The sequence below is a fragment of the Scleropages formosus genome, chromosome 18, assembly GCF_900964775.1.
Source record: "Scleropages formosus chromosome 18, fSclFor1.1, whole genome shotgun sequence".
In the NCBI taxonomy this organism is placed as follows: Eukaryota; Metazoa; Chordata; class Actinopteri; order Osteoglossiformes; family Osteoglossidae; genus Scleropages; species Scleropages formosus.
The window spans coordinates 11444443-11470485 of record NC_041823.1 but is presented as its reverse complement, the minus strand read 5'-3'; the positions used below and the strand labels follow the sequence as shown (position 1 = coordinate 11470485).

Sequence of the window (26043 nt, the reverse complement as noted above, 5' to 3'; positions counted from 1 at the left end):
CAAAACCAAAACATCATCGTGAAAGAACAATGGGGTCCCATCATCTCTTCCACAAAATGGTCTTCCATAAATTCAAACCATAAAGTCTAAGCAAAATTGACATCTAATCAATGTTAAATAAGAACACGAAAATACGTGATATACATCTGGCTACTATTACAATCCAGTGAGCAACACACCTACATATCAACAAATAACGCTGATCCTTTACATGGCCTCTACACGCAAATTACAGTTTTCATCTGACAATTACTCTTCCACATCACATACAACAGGTAACACCTATTACCATCCAATCAACTGTACACCAGTTCCTTAGGGGGTAATAAGAGTCATTTACTGCACCCATACACCAGTAAAACTGACAATCGAAATGACAACGCACACAGCACAACAATCTTACCGCAACTACAACCAACGTTTAACAGATCACCATACACGTCTGATCAAGGAAAGAAAATGCGTCAGAACAGGAGTTTTATTAAGCCTCTGCGGAGTGAGACTCGAACCCACAGCCTTCGAATCACCCCAAGCGCTCAAGTAGAAGGCCAGCGCCGTATCCGTCGCACCATGGAGCCGAAGAAGAAACAAACCCTGTGAACCTGGACAGTATACAGGCACCACCTGGACCTGAACCAGTATATAGGTGCTACAGTTGATACCTCGTTTCTGCTCATATGGGGTGGCCTTCAGGAGTGTGGGATGCTACAATATGTTGTTCTATGGAATGGCATCAGTTCTTGCTATATGTAAATTCTGCAGTTGGCAAAATAATGCAAGCACACTGGCTCATCAGCCTGCGAAAACAAGTGGGGCGGAAGATTAGATCGTAAATCGATTTTGTCATAACTCAGAAGTTGCATTTAGTAAGTCACAGTCAATACAAGCTACATAACACAGGCATAGCCCTGATTATTTGCAGATTATGTTCTGTAAAACCTCAGATAAAGCGGTAATAAATATTCATAGAGATCATCTTTTGAATGATGACACTTTTTTGTGGTCTTACAGCAGCAAAATGGGCTACTGTACAACGACTGATGGACATGTCTTTACCCTTTCAGTCTGGCTGTCTAATTTTAGGAAAACTGCTCTTATGGAAGGCTCAGCAATAAAGATTATTTTAATTAAAACCTGGACATTACTTTTCAAAACATTGTTGACATTTCTGAGAACCTAACATTTTTGGGCATTTTCTGGACACTTTTGCACCCAGTGCTTTTGTTTGTTTGGTGATGGTAGAAGTATAAATACTGATTTAAACATTTGTCACACAAGGAAACGGTGTAGTTTAGTGAATTTTACATCACTTACCCCTTTATATCCTAAAGTAATAACATAAAAAAATCTAAATGATATATTTCTGCAAGAACTAACATTTAAAGCATTTCTGTTGTAGACTAGTTGATATTTATGGCAGAAGCTAGAATGCATTCTGTCTGAATTTTAAAATTTAGAGCATCTCACTTTTTATTCATTTCTGTCTTTCAATATTTGGAATCTATTCAACATGTATCCAGTTATGAAAGAAAAAGTCCAGGTGTTACTATAATTCAGGTTGTATTATTATAATTGTAGCTAATCAGTTAATATTTTGATTAAAGTCTTCTGTGGAACAGTGTCCTGAAATATAAAATATGCAAATACAGAAGGCTAAGAGAACTGCATGTTCTCATAATCAAATTTCCTTTACGTCACAGTGGTTTGTACCATACAACCTAAAAAAAACTCTGAAGGAAGACACAGTAACAAAGCTTAGTATTGTAAACAATAATTAAAACAAGCAAAAAAATGATGGATGTTTCTTCGAGGAGACAGGAGCAATAATTTTCAGTATGCTGTCTCATCAGTTTATATTCACAGCAGTGTTCTAAATACCAGCTCAGTCTAGGAAGTTTGTCCCTGCTTCGTTTCATAGTGTTTATTTTCCTGTTGTATGCCCAGTCAGTCTGAGATTTCGAATAACAGCTGGGCTATTGTTAGAAATAAAAATATAGTAGTTAGGCCATCCTAGAAAATCACCCACAACATGCAGTAGTCACTCAAAAGGAAAATTAAACTATACTGGAATATATCATAAAATACATAGTCTTAGAAGCAGGGTAAAGGTGTATAGAACAGTTTGAGTAGAGGTATAGTAAAATACTACTTTGCTATTTGAACCCCTGCAAAATGGGTAAAAGTTAGGTTTTCCCAGGACAATTACTTGAAAATGGTAGCTCAAACAAACAGATGGCAAATTTATTGAATAATCTGCCATATATTTCTTAGAGAATTACCAATCTAGACAAAACATACTCATATCATGATTTCATCATTTCTATGGACATTTTTTTTCTGAGATATTTTTCTCCAAAGTGACATACTTCTGCAAAATAAATAAATGTAAATCTGATTGTAATGCATTATTGAGCTGCACCTATGAGTCTATAGTTCTTTAGAAGAGAAAGCAGTGCATATTTGCATAAAATCACCACATTGCAGCCATGGACTTTTCAAAAGTACTTCTGCTGAAGCTTCTGAAACATAGTCAGATACATAAATGTTAATGATTCAGTATATGTACAACTACAGACAACTCTAAGTGGAATCTTTGACAAAGTTTAGGCAACCATTCATTCTTAAAGATTTAGATGAGCCCAAAGGTTTAGAACATTTTTAATTGATAGACAAACATACAAAGAGAAACACTGAATAGGAACATCCTGAGTTGTTGTGGGGTAACAGAGTATAATGTTGAGGATAAAACAGACAAATATTTTACATCTTCTGATGTTAACACTGATTTTAAAATTAGGAAAACATGTAGGATAAATGTCTTAATGGTGTTTGCATTCATTAGGAATTGCACATTTACTAAATTTACTATGAATAATGACACACAGGAACTCAAAAGTCTCCAAAAGGATTTACCATATTGCTCTGCACTCTGCTTATGGTTCATTTTTATAACCATAGACACAATGTACTTTTCAGTACAACTACAAAGATTATTACTGAACTTCAGGTACATGGAAGGGACAGGAACAAACACCACCAAGGATATGTTATTTTAAACACCAAACACCAGGGTTAAGACACGTTAAGAGACACTCCAGAAGAAATGCCCAGAGCAACAGATGAAAGAAAGGGTTTTTATAAACATCTCCAAAATCTGCATCTTATAGGCTGCAATGAAACTAATGTGGAGAAAACAGCAAAAAATAACTGGCAACATACCTCAGTACTGAGACAGTAGTAAAATTTACAAGAAACCATTTAAAGTCAAGTCCAATTTTTTGAATCTGGAACCAAGTAAGGAACAATATACAGTACATACAGGTTGTTCAAAAGTTCTTACACCATAACTTTAAGTGTAAAGTCAGACCAGTTAGTGTTAATATTTTGTTTAAACCAGGACCATGTTCCACTGTCTGGAACTTGGAACCACAACCATCTGTATCACATTGTTGGTACGAGTTTGGCAAAGCTGCATTTGTCAGAACTGCAGCAAACTAGACTCACACAGAGTTAACCAGGTTAGCCTTCTCTTCAATCTGTTTGTTCACTGCTTGGTCCATAGCCTCGAGGAACCTCTCGAGGGTGACTGTTGGGGTCTGATGGAAGAGAAGAATAAGCTTAACATGGCCCACATACAGTACAGTATAATGATGTATGAGAAGTTTTTCTTCTGTGCAAAGAAATACCTTGACAAAGAGGGCATGGGCCAAAAATGGCAGTTTCCTCAGTGCCCTCCCGCTAAGTCCTTTGCTCTTTCTGTAACACAAAAAAAACATAAAACAAAATATATGCAGGGATTAACACTAAAATTTAAGCAGGTAGCATGGAAATTATCTACACAGACTGACAACTCTGATTAAGGTCACAGCTTAAGAATTGCACCAGTGAAAATGTGCAGTAATCTAAGTGCATAAAGACTGCATTTTTGATGAATATATTTAGTTGAGCAATGTAAAAAGAATAATCCTTGTTTTTCAGTGGGGCAACATTTGGAAATAATGGTTAAAGCTGTCACCCTGCAGTCAGAAGACCTCCTCAAATACCACCTCCTCTTGCAGTACCCTTTAACAAGGAACTTACCAACAAATGATAAAGTAAAAATTAGCAAGCAAGCAGCACAGAATATAAAACCTAACACTGACAAATTGCTGTGAAAAAAAATGTCAGAGAAATGAGCAAATAATAATAATTTGAGAGAAAGGCAAGAAATGCCTGGGTGCGACGGACACGTACGCTGCAATATCCCTGAGAATGAGGCTAAGCTCCGATACATTGTTCTCCTGAAAACCCATGGTCTCCAGCTCCAGCATGGTCAGGAGCTGATGCCGAGGGTAAATGATCTGGCACTGGACAAGGAAACAACAACAACAACAACAAAAAAAAAAAAAGTTTTTTTAAACAATTATAATGACTAAATTAACATCTAAAGTTAACTTCAGAAATTCAATGTAGTCATGTCAACAATTAAAATAAAGCAACAATGTGCAGGGTGGACAAATTGCAAAACATATGAAAACACATTAAAGTTCGAAATTAATAAATCACAATTAAAATTGCACCTACACAGGTGAGTTACAAATTGAATTTCAGGTCTGAGAAGACAAGAAAAATTTGAGTGAAATAGCCAGAGTATTAGGCATAAAACTGAAATGATTTAATGTGGCAAAAGAGACACTGTGGGTCCTATATGGAAAATGATAATTATAAATGACAAGAAACAAGAAAAAACTGCATACATAAGCAAAGAGAAAGCAGTCAGAAGTCAAACCTCACCAAGAGAAAGAGTTAGGACAGGAGAACAGTCCAACACCTTAGTAAACTCAGAGAGCGTTCGAACAAGGACAAAAGCTGTTCTAAAGGTAACCCTATATTAATTACTTTATATTCATATGTTTGGGATTTCCAATATTTCTCTCAAAGAAAGACACAATGTGGTAACTTTAAATCTGAATTTGTGGGTTAGAGGCCATATGAAGACCAATAATAACTACAAAACATCTGTTTGTTCTTCAGAAATGTACTGAATATTTCCTTCATAAGCAAATGTGGTGTTTTACTGGAGCAAAACCAACCTTCATGAGCTCTCCGAGACAAGAAAGATAAATGTTGAAAATAGCCTCAGCTGAAGGAGGTCCGATGTATTGCTTAATGTCAGCCCGGTCAACGAAGGCCAGGTCAATCTTCTCAGTCACATTGGATGTGGTGAGGATCACTACATTTGGATGTCTGCCACATTGCAGAAGGTCGAGATATAACACATAAGAACAGCAGCAAAGACTTTTAGGGACTGAGAAATTGAACTGAACTGACTTTCACTCCCAACATCAATGTCATGGAACAGAGCAATGCTTTAGCATCTGAAAACATTGCTGCATGGCAGGGTTAACCTTTTGATCTGGTCCAGTTGTGTGAGCACAGCGTTGACCACACGGATAGCATCTGAGGGCTCTGTTCCAGCTTTGGCTGCATTACGAGCCGCCGTAAGGCTCTCCACCTGAACGCAGAGAGCAGCACAGAAAATAACATGCAGTTTCATACCACTGTAGGAAATGCAGTGTATTAGACTCCTCTTCATGTACCACCCAACACAGACTGACAGTGTTAAGTCAGATATTATTTACCTCATCAATCAGAACAAACACAAGAGCTTCTTTGTCATCTATCAACTGCTGGATCTTCTGGAACATCTTGGTAACAAGTTTACCGCTCTGTAACAAAAAAAATCATACCTATAATATCTCATATATATAATGCAACATTTAGAAAAAATAAAATCACTTACAGAGTGAATAGCAAAGTATAATTACCTCAGAAAACCATTTGGAGAACAAACTATGGCTATTAATCTCTACAAATTGGCCATAAGCATACCTGAAAAAAATTAAAAAAAGATATCTGAAGTCAGAAGGCAAATTTTCATACATAAAAATATTTGCTCTCACCTTGCCTTGAGCCCTGACTGACCTGTTTGACAATCGAATGGAGAGTTTTTGAGCCAGAGCTTTACAGAGAGAGGTTTTTCCAGTTCCAGGGGGTCCTTGGGGGCAAAGCTTGAAATTAAACTGATCATAGTAACAGAAGGCTCTGTTTATATACACAGAGATCCCCAATACAAATGTTTCTGACCCACAGGCTTTAACAGTCTCACCATGAAGCAATACAACACGGTTCCATGAAATCAGGTTGCTGTCCACATTTTTGTCAGAGAAGAAAATTGTTGTTGAGACATAATCTAGGAGCTGTAGAAAAATATATGTTCAAAAATAACACATAAAAATACAAGTATGATTATAAAATTCCTATCAACAAGTGCTTAAAGAGTAACTAACATACTGCAGAAAATTCCTTACCTGTTTCTTGACTCCATTCTCATACACCAGACTTTCCCAAATGCCATGAAATTCAGCTGTATAAGAAAGCAGGAATAGCATTACTTAAACAGGCTTGAAATATTGTGTTTATCAGGTATTTATTCTGATCTTCCAGATCAATCACTTGGTAAAAGCAAGTGGACAAAGACAGATGGGTAAATAGAGGTTAAGCAACAAAATGCTGTTTTTACTTGCATATGAAATTGGGCTTTCATAACACATCTATTATCTTTTAAGTGAGCAAAAGTTTCTCATCTGTTTAACTTAACTCTTGCTACAAAGAATGGGGCAAATGGTCAAAACCACTGTAAAAATATTACACCTACAATACTATGGTATGGTGTGTACAACCCACAAATAAAAACTTACAAACATCTGGCAACTTCCAATAATCATTTCTTTTGACAAATTGACTGAAATGTTTACAAAGCGCAAAACTTTTGATGACCAGTTTTGTGATTAACTATCACATGCCTATTCTGCCCACCTGCAGGTAAGAGCCAGTGGTTTGCTGCTGACAGGTCCTCATCCTCCTCCAGGTTCAGTGTGCTCACTCCATCATCATAAAGTGTAAAGATGTGAATGGACAGACAGCAACTCTGTAGATCTAATGGCTGGGAAAGAACATGATTCAGATATAACATAATCCAAATACCAAACACTTTACACAAAAATTAGAGGTTCTGGAAGATAAATTACAGAAAACTTGTTAGCACGTGGATATACTGGGAATGGGAAAGGCAGAATACACAGAGCCAGATATAAATTCTGCACCATTACTCAAATAATACTTTTATATATTTCCGTAAACCTACATGTAAAGAATTAAATTTCCTTTCCCAAAAAAACTCGGCACAAAGTCAGACAAAAAAAATTTATAAGTCATGGTAAAACCTGTAATATTCTGTAGAAAATTTCTGAAAAATCTAAAAAGTCATGCATATGCAAATGTTGTATGTATAGCATATACACATGTAACTGACATTTGATTTTCATGACAATTCTAATGAATTCTGGAATATGTGGAAACCCTTCTGGAAGTTATTAGAAATTGCTACACGATCATACTGGTGATACATGATAACCTTTTGATGCTGAGCTCTCACTCTATGCTTGTGGACATACATGCAGTCTCTCAGTTTACTGTGTCTGTATGCTGTGCTGTTCATAAAACCAAAAAAAAAATAACACAAAGAGCTTACCTGTCGTTCAGTGTCCACGATTGCTACAGACTCAACATGTTTTGCCAGGAAGTCCTCATCGAACTCAACCCACTTATAGTCCCCAAACACCATCCGGTGGCGGTTGAGCAATGCTAGCACATGAACCTTCACGTCCTCTCTTTTGGCAGTGCTGAAACCAAGAGACAAGAAAAAAGGCAGATAATTTCCATACTGCTCCAGTCCTGTCTGCGTGCAATCAAAAAGCTTCAGGTTACTTTGAGCATACCACCATTATTTTCCAATATACTTCCCATCTATGAAGAATAAACTCTGCACTCAGAACATTAACACCAAAATCTGCATTTATGCAAAAATGCTTAACAGCTGAGAGGAAGTTATGCTTGGACAGGGACAGCTGGTAGTGTAGCAGTTAGAGCTGTTGCCTTTGGACTCAGAGGTCCCAGGTTCGATCTCCACCTGTAGTACCCCTGAGCAAAGTACCTACCCTAAAATTGCTCCAGTAACATTACTTATCTGTATAAATGGGTAAATAATTGTAGGCAGATTAACACTGTAAATCGCTTTGGATAAAATCAACTAAATGAAAAAATGTATACTTTAAATACTAAGACAAAGGTTTCTGTCAATTTCCAGACAGTCATAAATGCACCAAATCATTTGTTCCACATTTATCTTTTTTTTTTTTTTTTTAAAAAAGTCATTGTTTCATTATATTTATTTGAACAACTGTTACTAATACACATGATCTACAGCTGTAAAGATTGTTCAGATAATTAATTAGTTTCCTGTTAAAAAGAAACATATTTTGTCACCAGTAAGTTAAATAAATATACAAGAAATTAGATAGTATCTTCATGAAACACAAGAATTACCTGTGAGCCTTCACCAGGACCTCCACGTGCACAGTCACTGCATCGCTATTATTAGGGCATAGTTTTACATCTTCAACAACCTCCATATTAGGCTGCATACAATCCTAAAACACATGTTAAAGGGAAAACTGTTGTTACAATGTCACAATTCCATTCGTATCCTATCCAATATCGAGTACAAAATAGTTTTGTCGTTGGCCAGGCTAAGAAACCTCTCTGTTTTTTGACAGGCTGATCACACTTGCTTGGAAAGAATAAATACAATACAGATACCTTAATTTAATAAATAAAATACCAGGCAGGACGTCTGAACAGCAAGTATTCCTCAGATAAACACGTTTAATCAAGTTTAGCCGACTGAGCGTCTGTGTGTGTGTGTCATAAATTAAACAAGAAGAGCAGTCCGTGCGTGTAGCAGTTAAATTACGGATTACCGCTAGAGAATTAGTATGTCAGTAACTAAAATACATTAGAACTAACTACACGTGACGTGTACTACTACAACACCGTACCGAGGAAAAACTCAAAAGAAGATATAAAATTACCTCAACTTCAAACAAGTTAAATTCCGCGCGTATTGAAGAACCTTTAACCTGGAAATACATACAGGATTACCGGAAGTACAGAAGTAACCAGTTAGCTGCTTTTAATGAAAGGCTGTTCGACATACTGACGGAGGGTATAGTTAACGCGGTGGGTGTTTTCTGATCAGGAAGAAGATACATTATTGCCGGAAGGCGAGTAGAGTAGCAGGCAGCAATTTGTTTTTGATTAATGCCGGTGAAATACCTACGGATAGTAGTGGTAACGCGTTGAGCCTTCATTGATCCGGAAGTAGATTTACTATTGCAGGAAGTTCAAAGTAGTAGCCAGTTAGCTACTTGTATTTCTTAGAAGGCGGTGAAATATACAAACGGAGGTTTTGGGGTGATAATCATTATGGTGTAGTTTACTGTAAGAACCATCAGCGGTACATCGAGATGGGCAAGAAACACAAAAAACACAAGTCGGAATGGAGAACAGTGGAGAGTAAGTGGAAAAGATACTTAAACGCATATTGAAATTATCATATTGAGGTTTTTGTTTTGGATTAGCCTAGGTGATCGAGGGGTCACTACATATTTTAAATACTTTTTCGACACATACTAGCTATTTTAAAAACGTATAAGCAAGAGCTTAGTTTAGGCTGTTTGTAGCCTGTGATGTTGCGTTGTAGTGGCCTAACTAAGGACTGATGTCATGAGTGAACCGTCCTGCAGCCCGGACGGTTGTCAGCTCAGTTTCTGCAAATTTGTTGTTGTCAATCTTGTTGTATTTCGCTCATTCCCACCCAGGTCTTATAATTTTAGTTAGTAATTGCCTCTAGTCTTTCCAGCTCTACGTTTTCTCTGGATTGTTCAACTGCATACATCTGAATGCAAAGCATTTGCTGATGTCTTCGCATCTTAAAGCTGTCACACATTGTAATAATTAGTATAATTTGTCAAATGGGAACTTTTATGTGCACTCAAATAATGCAAGTTCTGGGACAAACTAACACTTTGTTCACTCTTTCACTGGAATTTCTATGAGATCTTGAATTTATGACCAGCGCACTTCAAACGTGAAAGTCTTCGACATGATCAAGACATTTGTTGATATCCAAGTGGATATGGCTGTTGTTAGTCAGTACAAATTGGGTATGTTTTATCGTAGACTATGACGACAAACCTTTGGACAAGCCACTGAAGTTGGTGCTGAAGGTTGGAGGCAGCGAGATCACAGAACTTTCAGGTTCGGGCCATGACTCCAGCTACTATGATGACCACTCCGATCATGAGCGGGAGCGTCACAAGGAGAAGAAGAAGAAAAAGAAGAAGAAATCAGAGAAGGACAAAGACAAGCACATAGACGATGAGGAACGGAGGAGAAGGAAGGTGATTCAGCTGAAAGACATTGTTTGCCTTTGACCATAAAAACACAATCAAATGTTATTTTTATGCTTCTGTGAATACCAAGACTGTGATGAAATATTTTTCAGGAGGAAAAGAAGAAAAAAAGAGAGAGGGAGCAATGTGAAACAGATGCCAGTGTGCCAATTGAGCCTTTCACCTTGCCAAAAACTGTGGAGGTCAGCAGTTCTAGTCTATTTAACTTTTTCTTTTTTTTTTTTTCTTTTTTTTACAGAGATGTTAAGGATAGGTAGAAATGTTCATTATGTTTAGTGGCACATGCCATGGTGAGGAAACTGAAGCACAGGGAAGGTGTAGGTCCATGGACACATGGGCTCTCATTTTTATTTGGGTTGTTTGTTTCTGTAGTTGGAAGAGAAGAAGCGAAAGCGAGAGAGAACATGTGATGTGGAAGCAGAAGGGGAGGAGTTCCATCCTGGAGTGAAGGTGGAGGTGGAGCAGCAGGCAGACCGCCCAGTCAGAGCCTGTCGCACACAGCAGGGTGAGGGATCAAGTAGTCATTATTACTTCAGGCACTACATGCTTTGTAGCTTTTGTCTGATTACCAAATATTTTAAATTCCATGTGTGTATGTTATTCTTCCAGAAAATGAAAGCACCCCTCGGCAGCAACTCTTGGAGCATTTCCTACGCCAGCTTCAAAGGTGAGGTGCTGATTCAGATTAAGGACCCTTAGTTCTTCAATTTAAACTGTTTTTAAGATGCTGATATTGTTGTCTGCAAAATCATGGTTTCCTTGTAAACTCCAGCATAATATGAGTGGAATTTTATAGCATAGTCTCTGGAAAATTGATGTCATAGCCTTTTACTGCTATTGCAGTTATTAATAGGATGGTAGGTGACATATTGGTTAAAAAAAACTAAAAGCCATATAAATTTTTTGGGGTCACATTTGTTTTCAGGCTGCTTAATTTGTCCTGCAGTGTTGTCAGCTTCACTCCACACCTTTGCACTAATCTTGTTTTGTTTTCTCTTTGCCATTGCAGAAAGGATCCTCATGGATTCTTTGCCTTCCCAGTAACAGATGCCATTGCACCTGGCTACTCCATGATCATAAAGCATCCCATGGACTTCAGCACGATGAAGGACAAGATCGCATCCAATGAGTACCAAACAGTCACAGAATTCAAGGTGGCCATATGCACAGAACTGTGGTCTGCACTGTTGCCTTGTGGCTACATTTCTGTTATGGTACTGTCCAGTTGAAAGACTGCCCTTTGGAAAGTGTAGTATGATGAACTGTGCAGTAAATGTCAAGCTGTCTTAATGGACAAGTATTTTGGACTGGATTTATGTGCTTTGCAGTTGAAAATGTTTGACAAAAATTAGTATGGATATTGTGGTGTGAGAAAGACCAGCAAACCTTCCAGCGTTTACCCTGAGTTATACCTTATGCTTCCAGGATAGGCCTTGACCCACTTTGATCCTGCATTGGATAAGCAATTACTGATAATGGATGGATACATACTATGGATGTTGTGCTGTTTAACATTGGTTCACCATAGTTATCTTGCCATTGTGACATTGCATTTCTGTTTCTTTTTGCCCATACAGGCAGACTTCAAACTCATGTGTGATAATGCCATGATCTACAATCGGCCAGAAACGGTTTACTACAAAGCAGCCAAGAAACTGCTGCACACAGGTTTCAAGATGATGAGCAAAGTAAGTGCTCCATTATTCTGTAGCATCTAAATTGCGAAAGAAGTCACATTTAACAGCTTGGTCTTCTGTGTGACCATGTTGACCTTGTAGCTAATTCATAGTCTTATGTATATTGTTTGCAAAAGTACCTGAAGGTCTTGTTTTTTGGAAATTGCTTTTTTTGGTACCCCTCAAATGTGTTGTTTCTTTGTTAGAACACATGTTCACAATATCATCTTCCATCTTGCAAGTATTTGTTTACTGTAGCTGTGTGATTAAATCGTGTAAAAATTTAATATTTTACAGTTTTCTGAAGTTACATGATAGATTACGCAAAAGAGTGGGACACAGTGTGAATCTTATTTTAAATTCTGACCCCACAATAAGCCAGGTGGCTGATTTAGAACCTGTCTGTATGCTAGCCCCTTTTTCCTTTGTTTCTTGGCATGATGGGAAAGCATTTCGAGCACCTTATTCCAGCATTTCCTTAAAGGTGCTTTCATCCTATCCCGGTGGTCGTCATGTTGCACCCTGTCTGCTTCTCAGTCGAAATAAATGAGCTTCTTATTTTTGCTCTGTTCACAGGAACGGCTTTTAGCTCTGAAGCGCAGCGTGTCTTTCATGCAGGACATGGACTTCTCTCAGCAGGCAGCCATTCTGGGTGACGAGGACATCTCGGCTGAAGATCCTCCACCTGAAGTCATCCCCATTCCCATAGAGACAGCCAAGAAGTCCAAAAAGCAGCCTGTCAAAGATATGAAAGAGGTGATCAGGTAAATGAGTTCCTTGGCTCCTTTCTGAGATTGTTTAAATGTAGTTTACCCTGTTAAAAAGTACAATGTCAGCGCCTTTTGATTACCAGTTCTTTTTCTTTTTAAGAACTTCACTGTGTTCAGCGTTAACATGTCTATATATTGATTTATTTTAGTGGACGCTTATTTAAATTTGTTTTCTGTATACACAGTCTTTTATGACTGATTCGTACTGAAAGGTACAGGCAAAGCCAAACGTGAAATGGTTTTTCTCTGTTATTGGTAGTTATCTGTATGAGCCAGAAGGGAATGCTTGCAGCCTGACAGACAGCACTGCTGAGGAGCATGTGCTGGCTCTAGTTGAGCACGCAGCAGACGAAGCCCGTGACCGCATCAACCGCTTCATGCCTAACTCTAAGGTACTTGGTTTCAAGAATTCCTAAGGGTCAGCACACTTTTTAAAAAGTTATGCAGGCATCCCTTGATTTACAAAATGAATCCATTCATGAAAGTGGTGCAGATATCAAAATTTCAGATAGTGAAAGTCTTTCCCATTATTTTAAATTGGGAAAAATAATAATGCAGTCCCAGCCCATCCAAAAACTTCAAACAAATTTCACAGTTTTGATATGTATTTATGACCAGTGTGGATGCCCTGGTCATATGGTTTCATGTGTGTTCCCTTAGGTAGGCTACCTGAAGAAGGAAGCAGATGGCTCTCTGGTCTACACTGTAGTGAATCAGCAAGACATAAATGCAGAAGGTAGGACAGTCAGAGCAGACCTACCAACAATATATTCTGTTACACAAAGTCAGTAATTTAAAAGTGTCTTTCTAATGTTTTTCCATATTTCATGTGACTACTTACACTTGAACTCTAGGGGAGAAGGACATGTCTTATAATTTTTATTTTCTCCTTCCCTTAAATTTCTACACCATTAGTAGTTACCTTTTGCCCTCAATGACCTGTTTCACGGATAAATAACACTGACATTTGCTTTTCACCGTGTTATTTTCCATTCTGTTCTTTCATTTACTTCTGAAATAGTTAACCATTATTAGTAATGCACTAATGAACATGTTTTTAATCCTTGATGTTTGGCAGAAGAGGAAACTCACCAAGTGGATCTGAGCTCCTTGTCAAATAAACTCTTACCTGGTTTAACAACCTTGGGCTTCAAAGATGACAGAAGACACAAAGGTTTGTGTGCATAAATGAGTCTGAGAACTTGTATACTTTTCACAGTTTTTCCACAACTACTCTAAGTACTTCTCTGCTAGGATACTGTTACTGAGATACAGTTTGAACAGTAGATACAAATTAGGCTTCACTACAAAAAGGATCACTGGAATAATAATTGTATGCAAATGTCTAGTAGTTTAGATTTATTTTAGTGGATTTGTATATTCACAGCACTAAATTTCCATCCTTATCCTACTATAGTGACATTCCTGAACAGCGCATATAATACCCAGAGCCTCCAGAATAATACCGTATTCTCTGACCTGCTTCCTGAGGAGATGGACCTCCTCTATTCGGCTTATGGTGATGAGACAGGGGTACAGTGTGCTCTCAGGTAACAGTGAACCTTTCTGTACATACTTTTTTTTTTGTGGTTCTGTTTGTATTATGGTAGATGACTTATGTGTTGATTATGCATCTTTCAGCTTGCAGGAGTTTGTTAAAGATTGCGGGAGCTTCACCAAGAAGCTGGTGGATGAGCTGTTGGACAAAATGACAGGAAATGAGCATTCCAAAGCAGTTTTTCAAATTAGACAGGTACTTTGTGTTTAGGGTGTGTGTAAAGGTTTGAGTTTAAGGTTAAATTCAAGTTGTTTGATTTGCTTTCCTGTTACGGTCCTCCATATATACATTTTATGTGGGGTGTTATATATGAAAATTTTAACTATTTTAGTCAGTATGTCATGCAATTGGATTATGTCACACAATAGATGGATTGTAACATTTATTTTCTATGTTAAGAAACGAAACATTGCCATGAAGCCTCTTGGTGAGACAAAGTCCAGCCTGTGTGATATACAGGTAACTGCAAGACTGTTTTTGGGGAATCTCTGCTTTAGTGAGACTGCAATGAAGAATGATGTAAATCTATCTGCTATTCAGAGTGTTTTGGTGTTTGTCAACAGATGAGTGATGGCACTGTAATGCCTGGAGAAAACAGCTCAGTTCTGGATTTCATGTCCATGAAGAGCTATTCTGACATGTCTCTAGACATGTCTATGCTGCACAATCTGGGTGAGGCGTCATACTTCAAACATTTAATTGGCTTTTTCTTTGGCTTGTCAACCGGTGTTGGACCAGCTACACACATACTTTATTCTAATAGCTGTTCCCCTCCAACATGACTGTTACTTTCCCTCCTGATCACCTTCAGGTAAAACGGTGAAGAAGGAGCCGGAACAAGAGGAGGCCCACCTGCACTTCGATGAGACAGCCAAGCTGCTTCAGGACCTCCAGGAGACACAGGTGGACCGAGTGGGGTCCCGGCCATCCTCTAACCTCTCCTCTCTCTCCAATGCATCGGAGAGAGACCAGCACCACCTGGGTAAGGGAGTGGGAATACAGTCACAGCTGCTGCTTCGTTGCTTATACCTTTTCCTTCAAACACTACTTCAGCCTGCCTCATCCTTCTTGATATTCTGCCCATTGATGTTTTGCTTACATGTTCACTCTTACTTTTAATTACTGTATTGATTGTTCAAAGCCTGACCAGCAGTTGTTATATTTCATGGAGCTTAATGAGACATTTTGCAATTTTCTATATATATATATAAAAGGGCACATTTTGGATGTCTGCTTTCCCCACTGTTACAGCTTCTAGCTTCTACTCAGGTTTAAATAATTCAGTGGTTTGTCCGATGACTGTAATTAGAAAAATTGAAATTTGAACAGCATGTACTGTTAATAAACCTTCCTGTTTTATTCTCTAGGGAGCCCATCACACCTGGGCGTTGGAGACCAGCCAGAAATGGTGCATGACCCGTACGAGTTTCTTCAGTCTCCTGAACCGGGGTCGACCGCCAACAGCTGATTCACATACTGTGTAACATGTCATCAGTGTGTAAACTTTGGAAATTTGTAGCATAAACCTGTTTTTTTTTTGTCCTGTTTGTAAGGAGTTAAGAAACACTGGTTGTGTTGTGAAATAATGTCTGTAGCCATGATTGTACAGAATGGATATGTGTATGTGCTAAGTTTTAACAATAAATTTTCATGGTGGGTTTTTTTTTACACACCATTTATGTTATTTCTAGACTGTACACTCGTACAGAAGTGTGTGCACAGAGTGGGACTCATTTGATGTCATCCCTGACTTTGACAAGTGCACGTTATCAATGCAACATGCCATCAGTTAAAGGGGGGACACAATATATTTTTTTTTTTGCATGAGAGTCCTCACATTTCATTTTATCTACACTGAATTCCACCTTACTAATGAAATAAGCCTTGTTTACTTCTGTTCACTGCCGTGTGTGTTTATGTTCCACAATTCCTAGTTCTCCATGCGTTCCTCCTGCACAAAACTAATGATTTTTGCTGAGCACCCTGAAAAGGCAATCCTTTAACAAATTTAGAAGGATGCACGGTACAATCAGAATGGTAATCTTTGATGTATCTAATACAAAAAGAACAGCCCGGTTAGATAAGCTTGTAGACAGGCAATATGTGCACTAACCTCATCTCCTGAACCTTTTTGTCACCATTCAAGTACTGTACACTTTGATTTTTATAAGTATAATGCTCCACTCAACTAGTATATCATACTTGATCAGTGTCGCCATGTATTGTAGATTTTAAATACGTTGATTTATTGCTAAATAAATGTGCACGGGTGGGGAGGTGTGACATTTACAAAACATCATTGAGAACGTCATAATTTTGCCGAAAACTAAAAATAGTACTGAGTCGTGCAAGAGAAGAATCAAGAAATTCAAGGACTGAAGTCCGGGGAAGCGTCGGGCTTTAGGACCATGTGGAAAGCCCGTGAGGTCAGTTTCCATAGCAGCGTCCCTGTGGAGTTAAAAGTTAAACTAAGTCTTCATCAGAGCGCTCGCTGCAAGAAGCCTAGCTCAGTTTTAGCGTCTTTAGTGTATGTGCTGCTGGGGGGGGTTAGGGGTTGGGGTTAGGGTCCACTCCTCACATAGACCGGAGTTCCGTGTGTACTGCGTCCACGAGGAGTGTCTGTCTCCCTCCGCGCGGTCACCTGCGCACTAATTAACTAGTCGAGCGTTAATTACAACGATGGTGGGAAGAAATGCTGAACGCGCAGTCCTGGAGCTTCGGCCTCTATTCACCATTCCCACCGTCAGATAAACGCTTGTTTCAGCATAATGTAAGTATCTCCTTATGGAGCGTAATAGCTTTGATTAAAAAAACTAAACATTAATTTTTAGGTAGAAAATTACTTGTCTTATTAACTTGGGACCTGTTTGTAATTTACATTTGGGGAAAATAGGAATATCATAACATTTTATTTTTTTTTTGTCAGTGTGGTTTTTTCTTCACTGCGCCTGTACCTTAACAGTGATTTATATGTATATTGTATTGTGTGCCTTTCTATATGACCCCCCTTCCCCCCCCTTTAACCTGTTACAGTAATATTTTGTCAATGCTTTCTCCATATTCTCATACATGATGGATGACATCATGGCAGGTATATTGATATGGGCACAGTTATGGCTACTGCCTTGCATAATTTTGTTTAACAAAGCAGCCTGCTGTGAGTTCAGCTGAGCGACGAGACCTGAGGTGCTCCAGGGGTTCTGTTTGCCAGGCAACTAGATCTCACCTGCTGCAGTTTCGTCCTGACAGAATAGAGGAGGGACAGAGGAAGGACAGACAGACCGAAAGAGGAGTTCCACCTCGGTAGTTGGTCCCACACAGCTCAAGTTACTCTCCCACGGTTATAGCAAACTAATGGCTGAATAGTCAAATCTGAACCACTGAGCTGACAACAGGAGTCCACTGGACACCATTGTAACCAGATAAATCCAGGTCTAAAGTACTGTTTTTAAACTCCTGGGATCTGCTGTAATGCTGAACTTTCACATTGAAATGATACTGCCTGAATAGTAGAAAAGGGAAGGGCTTCTGCGGTTATAAGAGCAGTCCTGGTCAGAGAGATAGAGAGGACTCAGTCTAAAGTTTAAAAGATGAAGAAACTGTAGTTTAATTGAATTGATTTTGTGTGTTTCCATTATTTGTTTGATAGTTTCAAAGAGAGCATTGTAACTCAATTTATATATGACTAAGAAATAATGACATGAATTGTGCATAGTATGCATGCCATAATAAATGTCAAGTGTGGTTCCGTGTCTTTGTAGCACTTGTTGTCTAGGGCTCAGTCCTGACCCAAGTTGTTCTAGCTTTGTCATGAACCGAACTGTCCATTAATGACACCCGAGGGGTCTGCAACTCGCTCTCTAAATCCAATGTGCAGTACTCTACGAGAGTGTAAGGGGTGCTTATTCTCTGAAAGCATAGACTTCCTCTTGGCTCTGTAATGTTGTCATAGTCAACAAGGAAGCCTAAACATCATGACTTGGGTTTTTTTTTTTTTTTTTTTTTTTAAAACAAGTCCAATTGCATGCTCTGTTTTTATTTTGAAATCTTAAAATGTCTTTATTCAGTCATTCATCAGTTATATTGCACATGACGTCACTGTAGACGTCACAGCTTGCACTCACTTATAACATATAAAAGGAAATGATTACTCACCCTGGTCTGGAAAACCTGGTTATTACATTTACATTTGTTCATTAAGTTGATGCTGTTCTCCAAAGTGATTTACAATGTTGAACTACTTACAATAATTTACCCGTTTATACAGCTGTGTAGTTTTACTGTGGCAATTTAGGGTAAGTACCTTGCTCAAGAGTACTGGAGGTGGGTTTCGAACCTGTGGGTCCAAAGGTTGCGGCTCCAATCAGTCCACTACCAGCTTTCCCAGGAGAGTATTGTACCGAAATTGGACTATGTTGTTTATTTCTGCAGGTATCATAATAAGTTACATTGAAACTATGGCCATTGAATTGTTCTCATGATTTGGATTCCCTACAGCCTGTTTACTCTGGTATAATCAAATACTGAAATACCATATGTTTATTTGAAATATAAAATTAAATTTTCCTTGTTTTCTCACTATTTGAGTAAAGTTTTGTGCTGTGGAAATTCAAATGGCTTTAGTTTTCTATGTTAGACCATTAAATACCATTGTGGAACAAAAGCAAATGGAGTAGTGGTTTAAAATCTTGTTTTACAGTTTCTCTCTCTCTTGTTAAAATGGGTTCAGTCAGTCAAACTCTGCTTGTAAATGGCTACAGAGCAGAAAAAGCAGAGCTGCTGAACTTGATACATTTATATAGTTTGTTCATTTTGTGGGTCACTCTTTGGTTTCCATGACAACAAGAATAACTTCTTATTGGCCACAGCACATGAGTTCATACTTGCATGTGCATCACCAGAAGAAGAGGTGGTTTTTTTTTTTTTTTTTTTCCCCAGCTAACAAGCTTCACGATTCAAATGTGCAAAATCACCAAGTTTAGTCATCACATTTGCAAAATGAGGAAAGTATGAGCCTCATTTCCTCACCCGAACAAACGCTGTGGGTTTCCTCGCGTTGCTAAAGCTACAGGTGATTAAGCTGTCATATCTGGTACTTTTTCCTCTCATTTCCCTGGCAAATGTACTGTGAGGTGTGCCACAGCAGGGCTAACCTCTGCTTGCGTTAGAGCAGTGTGATCCAAAAGGTAGGTAAATTAATCAACCAACTCAAGTATTGAGTTTTGAAAAACAATTACTTGAGTATAACTAAAAATAGTCATCCAAAAAAAAAAAAAAAACGCTTGAGTAGATGTAAGAAAGTGTCAGGTAGAAAAAGTTCTCATATAGAGTTAATTTGATTCAGGTTTTTTTTTTTTTTTTTTTATGTATATTCTGAAGCATTAGCAATATCAACAGCTTAAATCTAAAGTTTTAACTGTTATAGTTACTCATTTAGCTGATGCTTTTCTCCAAAGCAACTTACAATGTTGTTACAATTACCCATTTTTATAGCTGGGTAATATTACTGATTATTGATTGATTTGATGTTATTGATTAATGATGATTCATTACTGAGGAATGAATGAATGAATGAATGAACGTGTTTTGAATGTCCTTCGATGCACTGCTATCCTGTGCAGGGTGTACCCTGCATCACTCCCTATGTTTCTGGCATAGGCTCTGGACCACTGCAGCTCTCCAGTGGATAAGCAGCTGCTGGATGGATGATATGAAGGAATGTTAAAACAAACGCAAAGATTCAAATGTAGTCAGAAAATGGTGATAAAATATAACAGTAAAGTTTTCTTTACAATAATACTTGAATAAAGAGTACCTTTGCTGAAAACAACTCTGAAAAGTTAAATTTTTAACTAACATTTACTTAAATACAACTAACAGTGTAAATATAGTTCATTACTGCCTATCTCTGGTGACATCCCATTCAGTGTCCACCCTTCTGTCTCTTCCAGATGAACTATTTCCTGCGGAGGCTGCGGCGCACGGCCCCCTCAGGCGGGGATAGCCGTAATGAGTTGGTGGCCCCACCCCTGCAATCACGGGTTAACGGGTGGTCCCTTCCCCTCAATGGTTTCCAACTAGTTGCTTGGATCATCTACTGGTACCTGGCCATTGTGGTATTTGGCATCTACATCCCACTTCTGCCATCACCATGGGCCACCGTATCTTACTGTGTATCCTTAATTCGTATGAGAAAAGGATTGACTTTCTTCAGCATGACGCTATGAATATCTAGGGATTCAATCTTCACGTTCACTTTTTAACACTGAAGCATTCAAAAGTAATTTTGTTCAAATTCATTTGGACTCATCAGAACATTTAGGCCATTAATTAAAATCCTTAAACTTTCATACAACTCTTGATCCCTTTGCACGAGAGCTTGGGATGCGTGGTAGAAGGAAATGAATACTCTTGCTTGAGTGTTGTAGGTGAAGACTTTATTTAATGGTTGGCGCTTCATGTTGTGCAGATGAATAACCACATTCTGTCCTTGTGTGTTTGTTAAAGGAGCTTGGCACAGATGATGACTGTCGGGAGCTGAACGTTTTTTAGTGTAGATCTAGGTGCCTTGGTGCACTGCTTAGTCTCAGGGACTTCAGCTATTAAAGCTGCTTCTTTGTGCTGAAGCCATTGCTTTTCCCATGTTAGCTCCCTACCCCAATACCATGGTTTATGCCCTGCAGTGTGTAATAATGGCAGTGAAAAGGGCAGATTTATAAAAGACTGGCACAGCCCCTCATTGAGCAGTTTTTATAAATGGTAGTGTCTCTCAACGGTACCTGCATTGGTTCAATGGCATTTGTTGGTTTGTAATTATCTGAAAGCACGATATGAGTATGCCGGCATCATTTTGTTTCCGTCCTTCAGGTGACAATGCTCCATAATTCTCCCATCTTAAAGGGAGAATTTATGTCAGAGAGGAACTATTTAAAAGTATCGGTCTGAATGGCATGCCAATGGTTGATGTAGTTGCTGGTTTGACTACTGGCTCTGAGTTGGAACTTCAGAATGGAAGTGAACTGTCGTCTGTATCTCTATGGAGATTCTTCTTTCCATGAAACTCTTTATCGCGGTTGGATCTTGACTTGTACACCTGTCCAGGTGATCGGCTGCTTCTTCTTCTTTCACATCGTGACTCACCTGGTAGCCACGACTATCGACCCGGCCGACGCCAATGTCCGTGCAAAGAAAAACTATGAAGACCCTATGCCTGTCCTGGACAGGACAAAGCACCCCCATGTTATCCAAAACCTGCACTGTTACCTGTGTGACGTCGATGTGTAGGTGTTCCGAGTGCTCCATCCGCCTGTAAAAAGCAGCCTTTACAAAAGCGAAAATTCTCATCAGCCCACAATTCTTTGTTGCTTCTGTTATCCATTGTATTGCTGTTCAGTCTTTTCACACCCTTTCTTCCCGTTTTACCGTTTCAAGGTGATTGGTGTGTATTTACTTTACCATGTGGTTCTCAGGGGCCCCAGGGTGAAACACTGCAGTAATTGCAACAAGTGTGTAGCAGACTTTGACCATCACTGCAAATGGCTGAACAACTGTGTGGGTGGAAGAAACTACTGGTAAGAAAGACTAGTTATCCCACGCCGTTATGACAAGTACACATTTCCAATGGGCACTTTTTAAATTCACTTATTTTTGCCTTTCAGGTGCTTCTTTATTACTGTTGCATCTGCTGCCCTGGGAATTTTGCTGCTTATTTTAATTGTCCTCTTTGTCTTTATTGAGCACTTTACGAACCCTGCCAATCTCCGCACATCGCCCCACTTTCACAGTAAGGACCTGTTACCGTCTACAGCGTGTGGAAATGCGCACCCTTGAATAGCCACATGTTTGCTACGCTGGAGTGATCGATGTGTGTTCGGGCACTTTGCTCCTCACCAGCAGTGTGGATGGTGGTCGGGAACACACTTGCACCAACCGTTTCGGTCCTCCCTTTGTTTGTATAGGTGGACCTAGATTTACAACAGGGTTCCCTTCCAATGACTCTATAGTAAGCTGACTTCAAGAGAAAATCCCCTTATGTGAACTATGTATATGTATATATATATATATATATATATATATATATATATATATATATATATATATATATATATATTATAGTGTGTGTGTGTGTGTGTGTATGTATGTATATGTGTTTACTAATTTCACATGTTATTCGTGTTAAAATAGTGTCAATATAGTATAGTATTACAATTATACAGTATTTTCATGCTATGCTGTTTTTACTTTTTGTAAATATTTCACTTATGCTTTCTGCACAATGGGAGTCCTGTCATGTTCCCTTGCTAGTCGTTGTTAAACAAATAACTTAAATGGAATCGCAAATGAAATGTTCTATAAATACATCGCAATTGCTAATAGACACATTGACTGAGAGTCACATGGGTGCCTTGTGGAAGGGTGGCCAGCTGATGCTGTCGTGGAGCGGTTCTGATTAGACATGGTTAGATGTTGTTACGCCAAAGCATCGAAACCCAAATAATGTTAATGGGACAGTCATTGTAAGTCAAGAACTACTTGTATGCATGTTTCTGTATGACCCGTGTCTGCTCCGTTTTCTGTTGAAACTGTTTCTACCTGAAATCCTGTTACACGGTACCGTCAGTAAGTTCTAAGACAGGTGCAGCTGGTGGTGTAGTGCTTAGAGCTTCTTTGAGCCCAAAGGACCCAAGGTTTAATTGCCACCTCCTGCTGTAGTACACCTGGCATCAAGGTAATTAATTGACACAGTAAAAATTATCAGGCTGTATGAATGGGTAAATCGTTGTATGTAATTTGCTTTCCAGAAAGGCATCAGCTAAATGTAAATGTGGGACGTGCTGCTGTGGTTATAAAGGATCGTGTATGCAGCACAGCAGCGTCACACTGTGGCCAGTCTTAGAACTTATTGATTGCACAACACATTATCATGTAAACAGTTGATCTGAGTTTGGCACGTATTGATTTTGGCAGGCTTGCGAGAAAATGACACGTGGTTGGTCTTCCTGCCACTGGCGCCGTTGGAGACGAGCTCCACAGGCATCCTGGTACCAGCTTTCATCACGGTCATGTTGGGTTTGGCCTCCCTGTTGCTGCTGGGCCATTTATTGGGCTTCCACATCTATCTGTGTGAGCAGGCTGCCTTTGTGGGCCCTTTACATCTGTGTTCACAATGCATAACTTTTCAATAATGTTGAATGTTTTATGATGAAATCTTCCACTTTTGTGCCACTGAGTGTGATGCTCGATCTGCAGTGCTTCACTGTAAAAATGCAGTATGTGTTTCTGTGCAGTGGCCAACAAGATGAGCACTTACGACTACATAGTGAAGCAGCGTCAGAGTCGCAGCTCACAGAGGTCGGAGGTTGGGACCACCCAGTCCAGAACCGCTGACAGAGCCTCGGTACGGCCAACACCCGAAACCGCTCGGTGTGATGCGTCTTCTCTCATGAAATACTCTCATCTTACTGTAATAAATGAAGAGAAATCTTTATTTAGCTTTTACCGATTGTGACTTGGTGGTAAAAGTGATTCAGGAATTATGAGCAGGGTCTGGTCCCAACTGCTTTCATAAATTGTGGAGCCAGTGGGTTAACTGATACACAGCATTGTGTAGATGGTGATGTTAAAACATAAATGTATGCACCAAGAAATGAGTGTACGGATGTTTCCAGCAGTGTGTGTGATGCTGTCATTATACAACAACTTCCTATAGTTTGAATGGATGTTTTGCGTATTTCTGTAGAAAATGCCCCAAGTGGAAACATCCATTGACTGTGATGCCTCGCTGTCTGGCAGAGTCAGGTAAAAGTACCCTTGATGTGTCCGTAGTATTTTGGTGTTTATTGATGTTTATGGTGTTTGCCCAACCTGCTAAAATGAACGTTTCTCCTTGTAGCTTGTAACAGGCTTTTAAGGTATCTGCCTTGCTGGTTCATCTATCTTAAGTCAGATCCCTTTATACTCCAATATTAATGTTGAATACCAGCATGTCTAGTGTTTTCATCAAGGTGCTAAATATGTAGACCATCCATTCATCCATCCAGTTTCAATAATCGCATGTCCTGAGTAGGGCTGTGGTGATCCGGAGCCTAAATATATAGACCTTAACTATTAATTATACCAGCATCTGTAGGACTGAGGTTGTCTGCTCATGTAATTAACTTGAATTAACCTTTGTAGATTTTACATGTATGTTGGAGGGTTTCTCATCTTCTGTTGTTCTGCAGTGCTTTAAGGTATCAGGATGAGGGGCTGTCGGGTGGCCTTTGTGCGGAGGTGAGCTTCCAGAACATTCTGTTAGTGACCGTCATTAGCATACACCTCTAGCTGTGGCTCTGTAGTTTCCTTTTTTGTAATGCGCACCATGCTTCTCTTCAACTAATTAATTGAAAATGTCTTTTAGATGGATGGTTTTCAGCCAGCAGAGGCAACATCAGAGGCAATGTTTCATTATGGTTCAAAACCAGCAATACAGCCTTTGCCAGGCAAGTGTGGGTTTCCTCCTTTAACTTACTGAGCTTTAATAACCTGAGTTCAGTTATTTTTTTGGCTCTGTAAAACCCTTAATTTTCGAGTGTGGCGATTGTGATCATGTTGATTTCATCTATAAAAGAAGGGGTTGCCATGGATGACCCTATGACCTGCAACCAAGACGGAGATTTGAGGACACCAAGCCAGCAGCAGAGAAGCAAGGGGTGTCTGGAGAGTATCCCTGTTGTCCAGAACCCTTTGGAAAGCTCCATCATGGAACCTGCAGTGGCTCTTCAGCAGCTGTACTTAGAGGCGTCATCCGTGCACCCCCAGCAGAAGTGGTCTTTTGAAGAACTGCCCTAGGGAGATACAGGAGGAGATGCTCCTTCCCCCTGGAAACACATGAGCTGTTATTCAGTTGCCTTCTTTGGGTCCCAGTGGACTGGGCAGAAAAGTCCTAGTCCCTTCCTACCGTAGGTGTTTCGAACAGTGAAGAGCTTGGTGATTATATCACAAGTGGAGTTGGGTACATTAATTCTGAACTGGAAAAAAAATGTGGAGTCAGTTGTGTCCCAGGTAGTGGAACTAAAACGCTGCTTTAGAACCTCCAATACAGGAAAGTCCACCATGTGGAAGTTAACGCACTAAATACTTTAAAATCATCAAGCAAGTTGAACTCCTTCCGGTTTCCTGAGGAACTATGCTCATGCTGAACTGACTTTTAGTCATGACACATACGGAAATAATGCCTTGACACAGTGAAAGCAGTAAAAAAAAAAAAAAAATCTTGAACAAATATATTTTATGTATCTGTTTTATGTCTTATTGTCAGAATATTGTTTTAAATCAGATTATTGAAAATATTAAGATTTTTTTCTTTTCTCAGTTATCAGATCTTGGTCAAGAATGCCATCTCTATTTTGTAATAAAATGTTCTTAATTTAAGTGTGCAGATACAATTTTTGCTCAAAGCAACATATGCTGCACAAAGCTATTTTGCTTGTGCATAAAGCAGGGTGTTTATAGTGGTTGAGTATGTACCTTGAGGGGAAGATGGTACAGTAACTCCTCTTACGATGCTTGAAATACACTTCTTGGGGGTTCCTGCTATGCTGGTGCCTTTGCATTCTGATGAATGGACACAGGCAGTAGAGTGATTCAGAGAAAGGCTGTGCAGTATCTGTGTCTCCTGTAAGATACTATGCCACAGGATGGTG

At 39.1% G+C, this 26043-nt stretch overlaps 3 protein-coding genes across 4 annotated transcripts; 2 read left to right on the top strand and 1 right to left on the bottom strand.

Annotated features, from left to right (window-relative positions):
- Positions 1–3426: 3426 nt before the first annotated feature.
- Positions 3427–9007, bottom strand: trip13 (thyroid hormone receptor interactor 13). Its single transcript, XM_018740672.2, has 14 exons — positions 8973–9007; positions 8428–8531; positions 7574–7724; positions 6859–6985; positions 6351–6406; positions 6149–6239; positions 5965–6037; positions 5808–5871; positions 5622–5708; positions 5388–5494; positions 5073–5226; positions 4234–4346; positions 3687–3756; positions 3427–3596 (listed from the first exon to the last, which is right to left on the bottom strand). The coding sequence occupies exons 2-14, from the start codon at positions 8523–8525 to the stop codon at positions 3501–3503; spliced, it is 1287 nt and encodes a 428-aa protein (XP_018596188.1). The 5' UTR covers positions 8526–8531; positions 8973–9007; the 3' UTR covers positions 3427–3500.
- Positions 9008–9127: 120 nt separating this feature from the next.
- brd9 (bromodomain containing 9) lies at positions 9128–16302 on the top strand. Its single transcript, XM_018740636.2, has 17 exons — positions 9128–9456; positions 10123–10343; positions 10448–10537; positions 10728–10860; positions 10965–11022; positions 11365–11509; positions 11933–12043; positions 12608–12795; positions 13061–13193; positions 13462–13537; positions 13880–13975; positions 14219–14351; positions 14443–14554; positions 14759–14818; positions 14923–15031; positions 15171–15341; positions 15727–16302. The coding sequence occupies exons 1-17, from the start codon at positions 9408–9410 to the stop codon at positions 15825–15827; spliced, it is 1986 nt and encodes a 661-aa protein (XP_018596152.1). The 5' UTR covers positions 9128–9407; the 3' UTR covers positions 15828–16302.
- A 537-nt stretch (positions 16303–16839) lies between these two features.
- On the top strand, positions 16840–25649 carry zdhhc11 (zDHHC palmitoyltransferase 11). 2 transcript variants are annotated; one of them, XM_018740593.2, is made up of 11 exons: positions 16840–17129; positions 20311–20532; positions 21461–21639; positions 21829–21930; positions 22018–22142; positions 23327–23482; positions 23647–23756; positions 24099–24157; positions 24583–24631; positions 24759–24840; positions 24972–25649. In XM_018740593.2, the coding sequence occupies exons 1-11, from the start codon at positions 17052–17054 to the stop codon at positions 25187–25189; spliced, it is 1380 nt and encodes a 459-aa protein (XP_018596109.2). In that variant the 5' UTR covers positions 16840–17051; the 3' UTR covers positions 25190–25649. The 2 variants fall into 2 exon arrangements, with proteins under 2 accessions (XP_018596109.2, XP_018596107.2); XM_018740591.2 differs by having other exon boundaries at positions 24969–25649.
- The last annotated feature ends 394 nt before the right edge of the window (positions 25650–26043 follow it).

What these genes read in the sequence shown, in the direction of transcription:
- trip13 (XM_018740672.2), bottom strand. Translation starts at nt 8,525, where the DNA reads ATGCAGCCTAATATGGAGGTTGTTGAAGATGTAAAACTATGCCCTAAT. An exon ending in AGAATGGAGTCAAGAAACAG is followed by an intron (nt 6,240 to 6,350) that starts GTAAGGAATTTT and finishes ATTTTTCTACAG; the next exon opens with CTCCTAGATTATGTCTCAAC. An exon ending in TCCATTCGATTGTCAAACAG is followed by an intron (nt 5,872 to 5,964) that starts GTCAGTCAGGGC and finishes AATTTTTTTCAG; the next exon opens with GTATGCTTATGGCCAATTTG.
- brd9 (XM_018740636.2), top strand. Translation starts at nt 9,408, where the DNA reads ATGGGCAAGAAACACAAAAAACACAAGTCGGAATGGAGAACAGTGGAG. An exon ending in AGCCTGTCGCACACAGCAGG is followed by an intron (nt 10,861 to 10,964) that starts GTGAGGGATCAA and finishes TTATTCTTCCAG; the next exon opens with AAAATGAAAGCACCCCTCGG. An exon ending in AAACAGTCACAGAATTCAAG is followed by an intron (nt 11,510 to 11,932) that starts GTGGCCATATGC and finishes TTGCCCATACAG; the next exon opens with GCAGACTTCAAACTCATGTG.
- zdhhc11 (XM_018740591.2), top strand. Translation starts at nt 17,052, where the DNA reads ATGCTGAACGCGCAGTCCTGGAGCTTCGGCCTCTATTCACCATTCCCA. An exon ending in TCGCTGTCTGGCAGAGTCAG is followed by an intron (nt 24,158 to 24,582) that starts GTAAAAGTACCC and finishes GTTGTTCTGCAG; the next exon opens with TGCTTTAAGGTATCAGGATG. An exon ending in AGCAATACAGCCTTTGCCAG is followed by an intron (nt 24,841 to 24,968) that starts GCAAGTGTGGGT and finishes CATCTATAAAAG; the next exon opens with AAGGGGTTGCCATGGATGAC.